Source organism: Passer montanus, unplaced genomic scaffold, assembly GCF_014805655.1.
Source record: "Passer montanus isolate IOZ18808 unplaced genomic scaffold, ASM1480565v1 scaffold13, whole genome shotgun sequence".
NCBI classification, from domain to species: Eukaryota; Metazoa; Chordata; class Aves; order Passeriformes; family Passeridae; genus Passer; species Passer montanus.
In genome coordinates, this window is record NW_024359832.1 from 13,142,459 (window position 1) to 13,157,595 (window position 15,137).

The window sequence follows — 15,137 nt, forward strand, 5'->3', positions numbered from 1 at the left end:
TTAGGTGGATTAATAAAATTGTGTTTTACAGAGCCTCAAGGTTCTTTTTTTCCTACAGGGCCTGCAGAGGCCGTAGTGCTGAAAGTCTCGTTTCATTGGAGTACAAACACACGTGCATGCCCTGTCCTTCAAAGCACTGTGCAGCAGTCTTACCCTGTGCCTAGCTGGTGATATGCTGGAAAAGAAGGGACCAAGCAGAACTTAATTTGCATGCACCCAGAATCTTCCAAATTCCTTAACACATAGAGCAAGGTAGAGAGGACAATAGGATCTCATCTAAAGGGAAACCTTTCACATCAGGTGAAAAGTAGAGCAGTAACTATCAATCAGCTGAGCAATCTTGATAAGCATCTCCCTCTTTCATTTAAATTTTCTCTATCCCTGTAAGGGTGCATTTATCTGCTGTTTCTGGTATGCATCCAGAGGTATGAATAAAACAGTCTTTATGGCTTAGAAAAATATCAAACCAGAAGTGAATTTGTTTAGAAGTATTTGCACTTTTATCTTTAAGCAGATGAACTGATAAAAAGCTTATACTTTCCTAAACTGGAAAATCTGCAGCAGATCAGAGGAGGGGAAAGCAAGTATAAGCAAAAGGTTCTTTTAGGTGGCTTACTGTGAGGTCATTAGTGTCGCTCTTATAGTTTGTACAAGTTTTGTAAGGCACCTCTTGAGATTTAGTGTTACTGTATTCTAGTGCTGAGTAAAAGAACAAATGAAAAATGCTTTAACATTTTAACTAAAAATGGTTACATTTTAGTAAAAATGTCCCAAATATAGGCTTAAAAAAGAAGTCTTGTAGCAAAAGCTCTAGAATTGGATTACTTCTTAAACAGAAACATGGAAAGGGGAAGAGAAAGAAGACTAGTAAAGAAACAAAAAGACATGGGGAAAGGAAATATACAAGGTTAGAAGAATCAAGAAATTAATGTGACATAGAGTGCACCAAACCTATCAAAAACTTTTTAATACAACTTGTGCATATTTTTCTGTTCCTTTTCCCAAGTGTAGAGTAAGTACTACTCCTATCTTCAGACCCACGAAGTGGTATATTTGAAAGTGGTAGTCAAATGTCAGCTTCCATTTATTGCATGATATTTATTCTTTTCTTAGCTATTTTTCTAACATATAGTCTGAGTCATTCAAGTTTTTGAAAACACACTTGCATTCTCTGTTCACTTAGAGGATGTGGGGAGGGAAGGAGATGGATGTTGAATTCAACTCCAAGGCTAAAGTAACAGTTTTCTCTCAGAAATTATGGATATAAAGCTTTTGGAAGAACCATAGCCAATGTGTAGCTAAACCTGTCCAACCTCAATTTGTATTGTATAACTGTTCAATTACTGTATCTGTTCAAAATTAATGTAGACCAACTTTGCATTACAGTTTCTGTGAATCTTCACTTAGTGATTTTCTCTAGGGTTAGTGCAGCACAGACTGTCCATTGCTTCCACAGTTGCAGGGACTGCATGGCCACTTCTGAGTTTCTGAATGCAGGAGGCTTTTATAATTCACAGCCATGCAGCTGCTGCTGAGGAGCAGGATGAAGAAAGGCTGTGTCTGGTCATGAGGAAGAGTCCCTGTATATTACTTGAGTACCTCTTATATATAAGTGTATATAAAGTGCTGGAAACGTCCATGGAGTGTATCAATTTAATTATTACTCTGTTTTATTAATGACAAAGAATTTTACAGCCTGAACTGTTCATATGTGGCACTCTCTAATGTGTAGATAGGCTTCAAGATATTTCAGACACTAAGTAGTTTACAGTGATAAAACATTATGGAGAACTTCATGATTTAAGCTTTGTGAGCAGCTGAAAGGCAGCTCCTCTTTAAGATTTTAAATAAAAAGTTGTGAAGAAAGCTGTCTTCATTTGGACTTAATAATCCTGTTTTGAATCTGAGTAAACTGGTAGAAACACTAAGCATACTGGAATTTATTTACAAAGTATTATTTTTTTGAATCACTCAGTGGTAGTTGCCCTTCATCTTGCAATTCTTTGACTTTATGAAATAGTTAGTAGGATAACTCAATCAAAACCTTGCTATAGAAATCTCATAGGCCCATATGAGACTTCTTTGGTTTAGACAAGACAGTACAGAATCCCATTTCTAGTTCCACTGTGCTCCCCCTATCTTGGGGGAGGGATGTAAATCAGTGACTGCTAAGCCTACAGAAAATTACTCAGCTATTCAAGCTCCTCACTTCCCTTGGGGTCCTGCATTCCATCTCATGGCTACTGTGGCCAGGACCACTGTTAACTGTTACATCACTGATTATCTCTTTCTTAATGATGAATAGCAGTGCCTCCCCTATTGAGCTTGTCCATCACCTTAGGCATGTTTGTCCTCCAGACACCTCAGAATCCCCTGAGTTGATTGTGCACTGGCATGTTGCATTTCCAGCATATGTGTTGGTGATTGTGCAGCTTTTTTTTTTTTTTTTTTTTTTTTTGGGCTTGTGCACTGGCATGTTGTGTTTCCAGCATATGGAAATATGTATGTGTTGGTGATTGTGCAGCTTTTTTTTTTTGGGTCATGGTTTTTGGGGGGTATTTTTGTTTTTTAAAGACTTCTTCTACTTACTCCTGATTTACAGTCGGCATAGTCTGTAACAGATGTAACTATGATGTTCACTTGGGTTAATCCTGACCTGTAGATTTTTAACTGTCATGTAGCCCATTCCACACTAAGGCTCCACTTGTTTAAGTTAAAGTCTAAGCACTCTCCTTGACTCTCTCACTTCCCCTTTCTTAAAAGCCAGTATCCATCCACTGCAGTTGTGTGAATTGTCTCACCAGTGAGATTGTTACGTGCTGTGGTGTATTGCTGGTGCTTGCTTCCTCTGCTGCGTGGGTTCATAAACAGCTACTTAAGGTGTGTCCCTGCTTATGCCGCTTCTTCAGGAGGATTGTAAAGTCCTTGTGTGCATTTGCCCTCTCTGCCATTCTCTTCTCTCTTCTAGGCTTCAGTCTCCACTTTCCTGACAAACATAATTTGAAGACCTCATTATGAAGCAAGCCTGTTGGCAATGATGATTTACATTAACAAACAGATCCTGTCTTTCTCCAACACTCTGTTTCTTAAAGGATCCTAATGTCATAAGAGCTGAAGTCCTGCCTGCAGCCATGTAGTCACTTGTTGATCCCACAGGATGTTTGTTTGCCCTAGGAAAGCCTTTACCTTGGATCAACACCTGTGATCTGTTATTTATTACATTGACAGCCAGATAAGCCATAAGAGTATCTCTATAACATTCTGGGTTTGGACCAGAGCAAGAGCTGAACTTCTGCAACAGCCAGTCTAGCTGCTGGGCAAAAGCCCCATGGGAGCCTGCAGTTACTGTCACCTATTGCTTCCTTTTGGTGGCCTTTGCTGTGATCCATGGCATATATGCCAAACCTGACAGAACCTGTTCCTGGGCTGTTTGCCTTTTCGGTACACAAATAGGTACCGATGAAAAAAGAGAGCCCCCTTCCTGTTGCTGGAGATCACAGCTTCAGCCGACCTCCTTGTGGGAGTTCCTGTCCCATCCCAGCCCCGAGTGAGGAAAGCAGCATCAGTGGTGGGGGAAAGGTGGGAGGGAGAGTTAACATAGGGAAAAAAACCTATTCGCAGCTTTATTCAGAAATACAAACCGTGGAAGCTTGTAACTGGGTTAAGAGACTTGCTCTGTCACAAATTTCTGCTTATGAAGACTGTTGGAGGAACCTGTCTTGGATTTTAAAAGGTGTCAGACAATAAAGAAAGCTGATTCTTTCTACATGAAGATACGATAAATTTATTAGAGAAAGAGGGAGTTTGACAATTCAGGGTATTGCAAGTTACTAGAGCAAAGTGTTGCTTTTCAGTTTGGAGCTAGAAAGTGTCAGACCTCAAGTAACGGTTTTGGAAGACCAGGTTTGGAATCAAATAGGCAATCAACCACCATGAGACAGCAATTCTATAAAACTTTCTTGAAGCAAATTTTTTCGATTAGTGAATCATTAAAATACAAGCAAAGTGTATTTCTGACTGGTTTCTGTAGGCTCTTCAGGTTCTGGAGAGTTACAAAGCTGTGACTACTGTTTGCTTAAGCATACTGACTCAAGAAGAAAAACAAAGATTTATTGAACTGCTTGTGTCCAGATGGTTACATTTTAGAAAACAGTGCCAACATTCATTCATCAGTACTAGAAAGTAAGATACATCTTTATGTTTAGGTTAAACTAAAATTGTATCAATTCTGCTGAAAGGCGGTAATACTTTGTGGAACATGGAAGTAACACAGGTGCTTTCTGGGAAACTTTTAGCCTAAGGTCTGGAAAAAGGTTCTCTTGATGTTCTTAGGTTGTATAAGTAAGTGTTCTTTTAAAAGAAGGCATCCGATGTCCAAACGTGAGGAAGCAAATGATTGGGCAGGGTAAGTCTGTTGTGTTTCCTTGGAGAAGTTCTGTAATACTTCAGAAGAGAAGCAGCCCTTTGGATGGGTAGGATGGAATTAAGCTTGGTGAATTAACAAAGAAGCAGGCTGGTGTAAACTTCCCTCAGGGTTAAGAGAAGAAAGAAAAAAAACCCAGCAACTCCTGCAGTGTGCTCATTGCCATCTTTAATACGAGCTGTATGGAAGTGTGTGTGGAGGTTGCATTTTTCTTTGACAAGCTGCTGTTTACAGAGCTGGGTTTCTGTGCTCATGGTTTTGCATAGGCAGGAGCAGGTGGTAGGGCAGACAGGTAAGGACAAAAGTAAAGGCAGAAACAAGTACCACCCTGCACAGGGTGGGAAGGGTTGTAGGTGTCCAAAGACCAAGGAGGTTTTGGGTGCTGACTGGGATGGTAAACAAGCTTCCTGTTGTTTGATTGATGAAGTCCTGAAAAATAGGAGTTGCTGTTTGCTCTTCTGAAATAAAGCAGGGTTGTCTCCAAGTGCTGCTTCATTCATTTCTTTACCCAGGGACAGTAATTTGGCAGAATGCAACTAGCTGCTGACCTAAAATGGCTTACAGTGTGTAACGTTAATAGCAATACACATGGTGTGGTTTGTATTTCTGCTCTGTTGTGCTTTGAGGACTGCTACCTTAACTCCAGGCTTCAACTCTCTTGCCTTTTTTGTCCATAACCCTTTGGAGCCAGAAGAATAGGGAATTTGTGCAATGCTAATATGATGTGAATTTATATTACATTGAATCTAAGAGTTGCTGGATGATGCTTTAAGGTAATTTTTAGTGTGTGCCTGGGCTTTGGGCTTTTTGCTTTCTAGTTTTTGTAGGCTGTGTAAAAGATGTGTGTATATATATTTGTTAGAGGGCGGTGGTTTTTTAATTTAATTTGTGTTGTCTCGTGGTACTATATTTAGTACAAAGAAAAGTGGAAAATGAAATCCATATAGTTCAATATATAAATACATTTATATTCAATCTCAAATACCAGATTTGTAGAGGTTGTAGTTGTTTCACAGTATAGTCCATATATTAAAATTACTTTGCAATAGAAATTTTAACAAAATCTGACTTGTCAAGCTGAACAGCTCCTATGTGTTAAGATAGCTTCCCTTGTCTGCTTCAAATATGGTACATATTTATTCTTCCTTATACTAGTGTACATATGACCTAAACCAAAAAGTAAATATAACATTTGGGAAGGGAACAGGATGTTGTGTTGTCCTAAAAGACATCACATGATGAACAAATTTTGTGATTCTGAATGTTCTTTGTTGATAGAAGTTGTTTTCTGATGATTTTAGTATCTTTTATGTGGTGTGATGATAAAATAGTCTTGCAAAGTTGTGGTCTAGCAAAATACCTACAGACAGGCCTTTAGTATAAAGGATGAGAACCTTCAAATGCTGCTTTGAATTATCCTCTTATTTTCAAATAAGCTTATTATTTGGAAGGAGAAAGGGGGGAAGTTGGAAACTGTTTCTGTATTGAACAAAACTTCTGTTATATTGATGCTGTCATTATATTTCATCAGTTGTCATGTGCTTTTTTTGTGGGTTTGGGGTTTTTAAAATTTTTTTTTTATTTATCAATCATCTGATTTGCTCTGTCTCATCACCCTTACTAAAGTATTTAATTTTTACCAAATACCTAAACAGACTAACTGGTAAATCTGTAAAATAATTGGATTTATATAATCCTCCATTTTAAAACATTTTTGTACGGTTATAGAGGACTAGAGAGCACTGTCATGGTATCAGAAGCAAAAGCAGCTTGCTTTTTTCTATTTGTTGTGATATTAGCTTGCTAAGATTATGTAGTTTCAGGAGATCATGGGAAGTTTCTGATCTGTAAAGTTTTCAATTTTTTTATTTTCATTTTTTCCTCTCTCTGTACATGACTGATTCTCAGGCTAAGAGAGAAACTCCTTCACTTGCTTAGAGCTATGAGGCTAATCCTCCCACCTTTAGGATTCTGTGGTAGTTATTTTAAGTCTAATGAGGTTCTTGGGGCATGGCTTAATAGGCTGATTGTGGGCAGATGGCAGTTGCCTTGTCTTATTTTTATCTTCTAATGCTATTGAGTAGTACTATAGTGGAAGGAGTAAATATTTGTTTGATAAATGTAACAATTTTTGGAATTGCTCATAGAATTTTGCTTTCTTTTAAGAAACTTTTGATTTACAGTTTTAAATGTTTCTTTTGTCTCCAGGTTTTGAAAGTATTTTAGAAGGGCTTTATGGACCAAGGCTACGAAGAGACCTCAGTTTATTTGAAGGTAAATAAGCCAGCTTTTAGTGCAATGACTTTAACTTATTGACTTTTCTTTTAGCTAAAAGTAGTTTCAAGTATCTATCTTGAATTTGAAAAAGGAAATATTCCAGTGCTTTTCTTTCCAATGTTCATTTTTTCATTTTCTTGTCAATACTGTGCCTAAGCGAAACACTAGGGAGAGTGATACATAGGTTTTGTTCCCGTATGGGGAATTTGGATTAGCTAAGCTTTTCTGCAAAAAGTTCTCATGTAAAAGACTCACTCTTCTGGAATACTGCATCTCCTACTTTGTTTTTTGAATATCCATTAGAAAGGGCAGACAAGCTGCTCAGCTTCCTATTGACATTAATTGGTAAAAGGAAGGTAATGGATGCTAGTTTGGTCTTGTAGTGGTCAAGAAAGTTTATGATTTTTATATATTCATATTTTTTTACATCTTTACTATATGTACATCAAGCTTTTAGTTTTTATAGTTTTTGTAGTACTTTATATGTATATATGTATGTATACTATATATGAGCATACTATATACTATGTATATATAGTATGTTCAACCATATATGTATATACACACCTTTTCCATTACCCTTAAAAGACCCAGCATTAGTCCAAATGGGTTTAGTTTTGCTGGAATAGCTGTGAATAACACATAAGTCCTTAGTTAAGTATGGAATGATTTATCTTTGACAACCTGGGGACTATAGAGCAAAAATTTGCTTTGCAGTGTTGAAAGAATTGTTTGCCAAGTTCATTTTATGACTTAAAAAAATGTTACTTCTGTTATGAAACCTTAAAAATGTTCCATCTAATTCTCTACAATTCATTGTCTGATAGTGTAGTTTGTAAGCACATCACTTAGTGCTAGTACATGAGGCAGACTGGCATGTGCTGTATGTCTTTGCTTAGAATACTTTTGGAGCAATTCCTTTAACTTGTTTATGGTTTTTTTCCCTTTCATAATGTGCAAGTTCCTTGGCCTGTGTCATATGCATAACACGGTATTTTCATGGGGAAGGGGGGAAACTTGGAATACTACTTGGCTGATGCTTTCAGAATATTTTTTTCTTTCTCAAACTAGGCATGCCACTAATAAGACATAAAAACATTTAAGAAATATGTACAGTTGGATTAAAGCTTGTTTTCATGACTAGTATTCTCATCTGCTGTGATAAGAACATTTGAAAAGGAAACAGGATATTGTTATAAGTGTGCAGTATCTCTTTTGTTTTTTTCTATTTGTAATTTCAATATGTTGTATGTATTGAGCTTTACACTGATTAGTAGTTAAAGCTTTATTTTTTGTATGAAAGGGTTTACTTTTTTTTTCCTTTTTTTCTTTTTTTTTTTTCTTTTGGTTAAGAAAACAGAAAGTACTGAGCTAATGAGGTAGTGGCCAAAGTCTAAGCCACTGTAAAGTTTATATTGCTCCTTTAGGGTTCATGTGTGCAGGTATTTGAGCTGTCTTTAACCTTTTACTTATTTGCCTCATGCAGTTGAGGATTTCTTACCTATTTAAAATGTGATACTTCCATTGCTTTGCATATCTTTGCTACTTGATGGCCTTGTGACTTTGTCTTGAAAATTAAATTTGTGTTTATCTAAAATGCAGCATCTCAGAGCTAATTTTTTTTCATTTCTGAAAATTTTTGTCAGTAATGTGCAAGAGTTCTTCAACAATTAAAGCCTATTTCCATGTCTGAGGCATCTGTAAAATTTATTTTAGTTCTTGAGACAGCTGCTCCAGAACTGCTGGTAGGTTGGGATGCCTACCTTACCTTACTGTATTTTTGGTTCGTTTTTATAGATATAGTATCTGTAACTTCAATAATGCCATGTGAAATGGTTTATACTGGTACAGTAGAGGTCAGTTTTATCATTAATATAGTATGCAGGGCTGTTTCTGATTTGAAGTCTGAATTTTGTTTTAAAGATAAATACAGAACTTTCAAGTAAAATTTGTACAAATTTTTCCACTGTCCTACATGCCACTTTTCATTTCACAGGTAATGAAACTAAGATACAAAGTAAATAATTTGCCTTAGTTAAAAAATATGGCTGCTAGAAGAACACATGTTTTTATACTCTGAGCAATGTCTCTGAATTACTGCATCTTTTAGGCTGTTTATTTTCCTCATCATAACCACTAAACTAATACTGTCAATGTGCAATATTTTGGCTCATTAGCAGCAAGATGTGTTTCCTCAAACATACCTCAAGAAGTTATGTAGCTTTCTTGTGCAGAAATATGTGAGAATTGGCTGAAATGTATGCTGCTTAGATACAATAGCATTTAATTCTCTTATGTTGTTGGCTTTATCTATTGTGACATGAAAAAGATCAATAATGTGCATAAAATGTAACATGATTGATATATTTCCTCCTTAGTTCTTTCTTGAAATAGTATTTGATCTATAGATTAAAATATTGTATTATCTTAAGTTACTTGAATGAATAATAAATTGCAATGACAATTCTAAATGCTAAAAGGTAGACTTCAGTTTTACTAGACTATTACACTTTTCCAAGAAAATACCCTTTAAACATTTTTTTGTGTCTTGAAATTCTTTTATATGTAGGTTTTACTTTATACTTGTTAAAGTGTTTCTTGTCACCATTATTCAGCACCAGTTTGTTATCCTGACTGCTTGGATTCTGCAGCTTCTGGCTGCAGAGGGGTCAAGTTCTGTATCTTGGCGTCTGACCTTGGTTCAAGCTCTGAACTGAGGCTTCTTATGTCATTGAATCTTTAGGGCTTTCTAATCCTTTACTCATACCCGTTTTCAGCTCAGTAAATTCACATATAAATTGTTATGTTTTACTTCTACTTCTGGATAGTTAGCTAAACTGTCAAAAAGCTGTTCCTCTAATCAGGTGGCATGTGTGTACTTTCTTTTGTACACACAAAAGAATTATGTGAAGATTATGTGCTGGGGTTCTAGTCTCCTAACCACTGAGGAACTATGTCTTGTTGGAAAAAAGCAGCTCTCAATGCTCTTTCTCTGCCAGGAAAAAATAGTCTTTATACAGGACGAAGGCTTTTCTTTTTCCTTATGTTCTTTTGGAGTATTTCTATTCCTAAAAAATTTTATTAGAAAAAAAATCTAGTAGAATTGGAGGTTTTATGAAATTTAAAATATGAAGCAGTTGAGAAATACTTCAGCTGTTTTAATGTACTTATTAGGAAGCAATAGCACTGTATAAAAAGAAAGGCAGTGATATGTTCAAAATTGTCACAAATAGCTAGAAAATCATTTGGGACATTATTGTAATCAGAAAATACTGGTAAGTAAGAGATTAATTTTTTAAGCTATTTTGTGTTTAAATTTACTAGACAATTATTTTGTATTTTGAGATAGAAACATGGAATCTCTTCAGTACTACAGATGTCTGAAATAATTTACTTTATTTGGTATTACTTCTTAGGAAAAGTGGTTTGGGGAAACAAAGATGTGAGCCTCTTAAGAAATGTAAAAAAAATTATTTTTTGTCCAAGTTCACCATTTTGTTCTTAATAAATGGAAATAAGTGTAACAGCTTTGTGCTAAAGGGTTTTGGTTTCAAGTAATGGTCTGTGCTGTATTTAGTATTAAAATTATTTTTGCACAGTCTTAGCAACTTTTTTTCATGAGCTAGCAAGCATTATAGGTTGTCTGCAAATCTTTCATCATCTGACCCCAAACAAGATAAAGTGGGAGGGGAAGATGATCCTCATCCTAAATTCAATGCAGCTGGAGGAAAGCTTGCTCAGCTTACAGTGCTGTCTGTGCTGCCTCTGATTTTTCTAGAGAATATGGCTGCCTATCTGTAGTTAAAAACTTCATATTGGTATCAGGACGTTTCCTGTGGTGGTGACCTGAGACTGTTTGTCTGGCATTTGGTATATCTTGCATATTATCTGGTATCACTTTTGCTTAGCTCGCTGGTAGACTTAATATGTCTTGTACATGATTTATACTGCTTTGAATAAAGGGTTTAATGTTATGTAGAGCTGATGTTTCTCAAGGTTTGCTTTTTTGGCAATACACAAGGGTTGCTCTCTAGTTTGACTTTTACCAGTGGAAATTCAGGATTCCAAGGCAGAAGAACTTCTCTGAAAGTATAAAGCCTGCCCTAGACTTTAGGTGTAGAATCTCAAGGTTCATAAATAGGGTGTTCATGGTTGCAGGGAAAAACATGAACTTGTTGTGAGGGAATAGTGTTGTTTTTATGCTGTGGACATCCTAAAGGAATAGCTCTAATAGGCTGGGACAGGTAGATTAATTCAGCAAAAAGGACTCATTATCTCTTGTTACTGTCCAGCCAAGAAGAATACCATGTCTGTTTTTAAACATCAGCTGTCCAACCTGTAAAAATTGCTGCTTTGCATCCCTGAAAGCATGTAATACAATAATACAGAATTCTGTTCTAAATCAGTTTTTTAGAGCTGAGCACACTAAATTTAAGTAATAATATGGAGCTACTTACATTATGTTTGTGCTCAACTGAAGAACCTTTATTTTTCAGAGTAATTTTAGTCTTATTTTGCCTTTTAATAATATATTTGAGAAGAAGTAAAAGCTCAGCAGTTGTGGGAAGAGGGTGGAGGACTGTGACAGACAGCAGACAGCAAGAAGAGAAGAGGGGAAGGTGCTCCAGTCACTGGAGCAGAGATTCATTCCCCTGCAGCCCTTGGAGAAGACCATGGTGGAGCACGTAGAACCTGCAGCCCATGGAGGGCATGTCGGGACAGATGTCCACACTGCAGCCCATGGAGGACCCACCAGAGCAGGTGGAGATGCCCTGAAGGAAGCTACAGCCTGTGGAGATCCCATGCTGGAGCAGGCCTCCGTCAGGAATTGCAGCCTATAGAGAGGAGCCCATGCAGGAGCAGGTTTTCTGGCAACCTTGGTGTGTCTGTGCAATGGTGTCTTCCTGAAGGACTGTGCCCCATGGAAAAGACACGTACAAGAGCAGTTCATGAAGAGCTGCAGCTGTGGAAAGAACACTGGAGCAGTTTGTGAACACCTGCAGCCCATAGAAGAGACCCCAAGCTGGAACAAGGGAAAAAAGAGAAGGAAGTGGCACAGAGGAACTGTTATGAATGAGAGCAGCCCATTTCCCATCTTCCTTGCACCGTTTGGGGTGGGGGAGGAGGTAGAAGAGTCAGGAATGAAGGAGTGAAGCTGAAGCCTGGGAAGAGGGGGTTGTAAGGTGGTTTAGTGTTTTCCCTTTCTTATTATGCAAATCTGTTTTTATTGGCTATAAATGAAATTGATTCTCTCCGAGTCTGACTTCCCTGTTACAGTAATTGGTAAGTGATCTCCCTGTCTTTATCTTGACCCTCAGATTTCTCCCCTTGATTTTGTCTCCCACCATCTTACTTCCTCACCCCTGCCCTGCTGAAGAGGGGCAGTGAGAGCATCAGTGGATTGGGGGGTTGGCAGCCAGCCAAGATCAGGCTACCATCATGTGCTCTTGAAAGCAGATAATCTCAAGAGCCTCCCTAAACAGAACTGACTGTAATTTAATGGTATGGAGAAAAGGAGGAAACATACCTGGTAACTAATAATGGGAGTGAAAAAGTTGTTTAGGTTGTGAGCATATGAACAGGGTGGAGAAAACCTTGGTGTTGTAGTTAATCATATTTGGATTCACATGCCAAAACACTGCAGCTGTAATAAGGGCTGCTGCATAACTAGGATACTGTAGGAAAATACTGCCTGCAGTGTAAGAAAGTCTGGTGTAAAGGTAAAAGACATCATCTTGAGATCTTGCTCCCCATGTTCAGGAAACAGGTGTTCAAGTGAGACTTGTGCAGAAGAGATGGAGTTGAATCTCATGAGGAAAAGCAGCTGGACTAGATTAGCCACAAAACTAAGTGTTAAGGGGATAATGAAAGTCTCTGTAAATTCATCAAGGTGCTAAATATCTAGTTATTGTTCATGGGTACAAGAATAAAATTGCCACAAAAGCAAACTGGAATAAGTTGCCATATGCAATTTTAAAAAAGAAATTAAAAGCTTTGTTTTAGCTACTAGCACAGATGGTTTGGGGAAAGTTCTAAAGTAGCTGGTGTTTGTGAAGAGAAAGGTATTGACTGAAAACTCTTAATTTTGAAATGAAGCTTAGTTTAAGGAAGGTAGATTATGTGTCTCCATTCAGTAGAAGACTGGACTTGATATAGGCAATGTAAGTTTAAGTCCTGCATTCCCTCTAGACCGGAGTACCTTTTCTGATAAAACATATACAGGTACATTTCTAGATGAATCAAGTGCTGCAAGTGAGTATAAGGCTTGCCTATAGTGGTTATATCAAATAAGTTAAAATACTATAAGTATGATGCATATAGCTCACGTGGTGAGGAGTCTATGTCCTAATTCTTAGCTTAGTTTATGACAAGTTTGCACACTTCAGTTAAAAAGAATGATGTCTGCAATGCAGTATTCAGATGCCTCCAGTAATTATGACAGATAATCAATTGAATGACACAAGTTCACCTTTTCTTCTAAGGAAGGCACTCTGTTATTTTTAAGTTGAGCTGTAAAAGCCACACAAGAATTTGAAAATATCTGAAGTATTGAATATGACAAAATGCACTGTACCAATAAATATATACCATATTAGTAAGGGAATTTATTTAAGAGAATTTTAGGAAGTGTGTGTTGTTCTCAAAATCCATTTTTGCTTGTTTAAAACATCTAGCTTTCTTTTCTTCCTTTAAGACTGTGAGCCAGAAGAGCTAACTGACTGGTCTATGGATGAGAAATGTTCCTTTTGTAATTTACATAAAGAAACAGCCAGTGTAAGTATGAGCATTCTATTAAACATTATTCTATTCTCCAACACTTAATTTTTTGGTATGAAAGTAAGAGTCAGAGAATTGAATTTTGTAAATAAGTTAATTCCACATTTTGACTCAAGGTAGTTTGATTTTAGTGGTTCTAGTCCATTCAATAGCTCAGTAATTTAGTTGTATATTTTACTACCAGCAGACTAACTTCTGAAAGATGTTATGATCTTCATATTTTTTCTAGGATCGTGCATCAGTTTTCGGTTCTTCACAGTCAACGCCTACAGAGGAACTGTCATCTCAGGGCCAGTCCAACACTGATAAGATTGAATGCCAAGCAGAAAACTATCTAAATGCACTCTTTCGAAAGAAAGGTAATAAAAACATGTCTTTTGTATCATAAACTATGACAAAAAAATCTAGAAGAATCAAGTTATTCAGGGTTAATTTTGCTTCCTAAGTAATTTTTATTTATCTACTGAGATGTTTCTACTCTTTCTATTTTTTATTCCTTTGGTTTTCCTTAATCTTTTTTTTACTTGAATCACCAAATGAAGTACTACCCTTCCTACTTGCCATTCTTTTTCATCCTCTTGCAATACGTGCCATTCTTTTGAATCCCTGTTCATAAATTGTATTGGATTTTTCTTTTTATCATGAGCTGCTATTTTGCTGTTTGTTTTCATACCCCAGGTATTATTCTCTGGAATCTAAAGCGTGTAAACATTTTCTGTTCTTAAATTCTCACTTCTGGTTTACGGTGGGAAACACATTTTAGGCAAGAGAATGTGTTTTGCAAATTGCAAAATGGAATTTGGGATCTTCTTGCATGAAAGCTGCTCCTTCAAATACATCCAAGTTGGAGGTTAAAACTTCTTGTCAAAATGTAGTACTTAGTAGGTCATTAATTCTTTGACTGTTCTTATTCTTTGCTCTATCATCAAGTTAGAGCAGTACATGAGTGAATGACAAACCAGCTTAGTTCATGAGCGTTACTTGGTTTACTCACTGTCCACAAAAGCAGAAATACTAATTTTCTTCCTCAGGTTCTTGTGAATGAAGTTACTGTGAATGCAATAACTACAATTTTCATAGATTTTTCTTCGGTTTAGTATGTGTGTGTCAGAATAGCTGAGTATGGCTAGGGTGACAGCTCTCTCTTGCTTTTGACAAGAGTTAAAGTTAGACACTCTCTTCTTCACATAGGTGGGAGAAAAAAGCAAAGTTAGTTTCCTCCCTTTTAAATTGCTGTAGCAGGAGAGATTATTATGCCCTTGAACCTGGGGTATTTTTCTGTACAGACTTGTCTACTCAGTCTACATTTTGGGGTTTTTTTTATTTTAAAGAACTGAATGGAGTGCAACAGCGTTTTGAGTGCATCCTTTGGACTCGTGGCTTTCTTTCAAACCAGCTATTTTCCATTTGAAATAAAATGGCCAATGAAGTTGGCATCTCTTTACTTCTTGAAGTCTTATTATATTTTCATCACAGGCCCAATTGTGTGGCATCTCCCTAGGCAGATATTTTAATTCCTTCAAATTTCTACTTTGTCAGATCTCTTCTTGGTCTTGATGTGTACAATGTTATTCAGTGTTTGCCTGTTTTATGCTTCTGCTGCAGATGATCTCTTTTGATACTACTTGAGAGGAACTTCTATCATGGGAGAAGGGAAACT

The 15,137-nt window shown here is 36.9% G+C and overlaps 1 protein-coding gene across 8 annotated transcripts in view; it reads left to right on the top strand.

The window, feature by feature from the left end:
- Nucleotides 1-15,137, top strand: part of LCORL (ligand dependent nuclear receptor corepressor like) — an 82,293-nt gene that overhangs the window by 19,204 nt on the left and 47,952 nt on the right. For all 8 annotated transcript variants that reach the window (XM_039698791.1, XM_039698792.1, XM_039698795.1 and 5 more), the window contains exons 2-4: nt 6,632-6,697; nt 13,395-13,474; nt 13,707-13,836. In XM_039698791.1, coding sequence (XP_039554725.1) covers nt 6,632-6,697; nt 13,395-13,474; nt 13,707-13,836 — 276 coding nt within the window. The remainder of the gene's footprint in view (nt 1-6,631; nt 6,698-13,394; nt 13,475-13,706; nt 13,837-15,137) is intronic.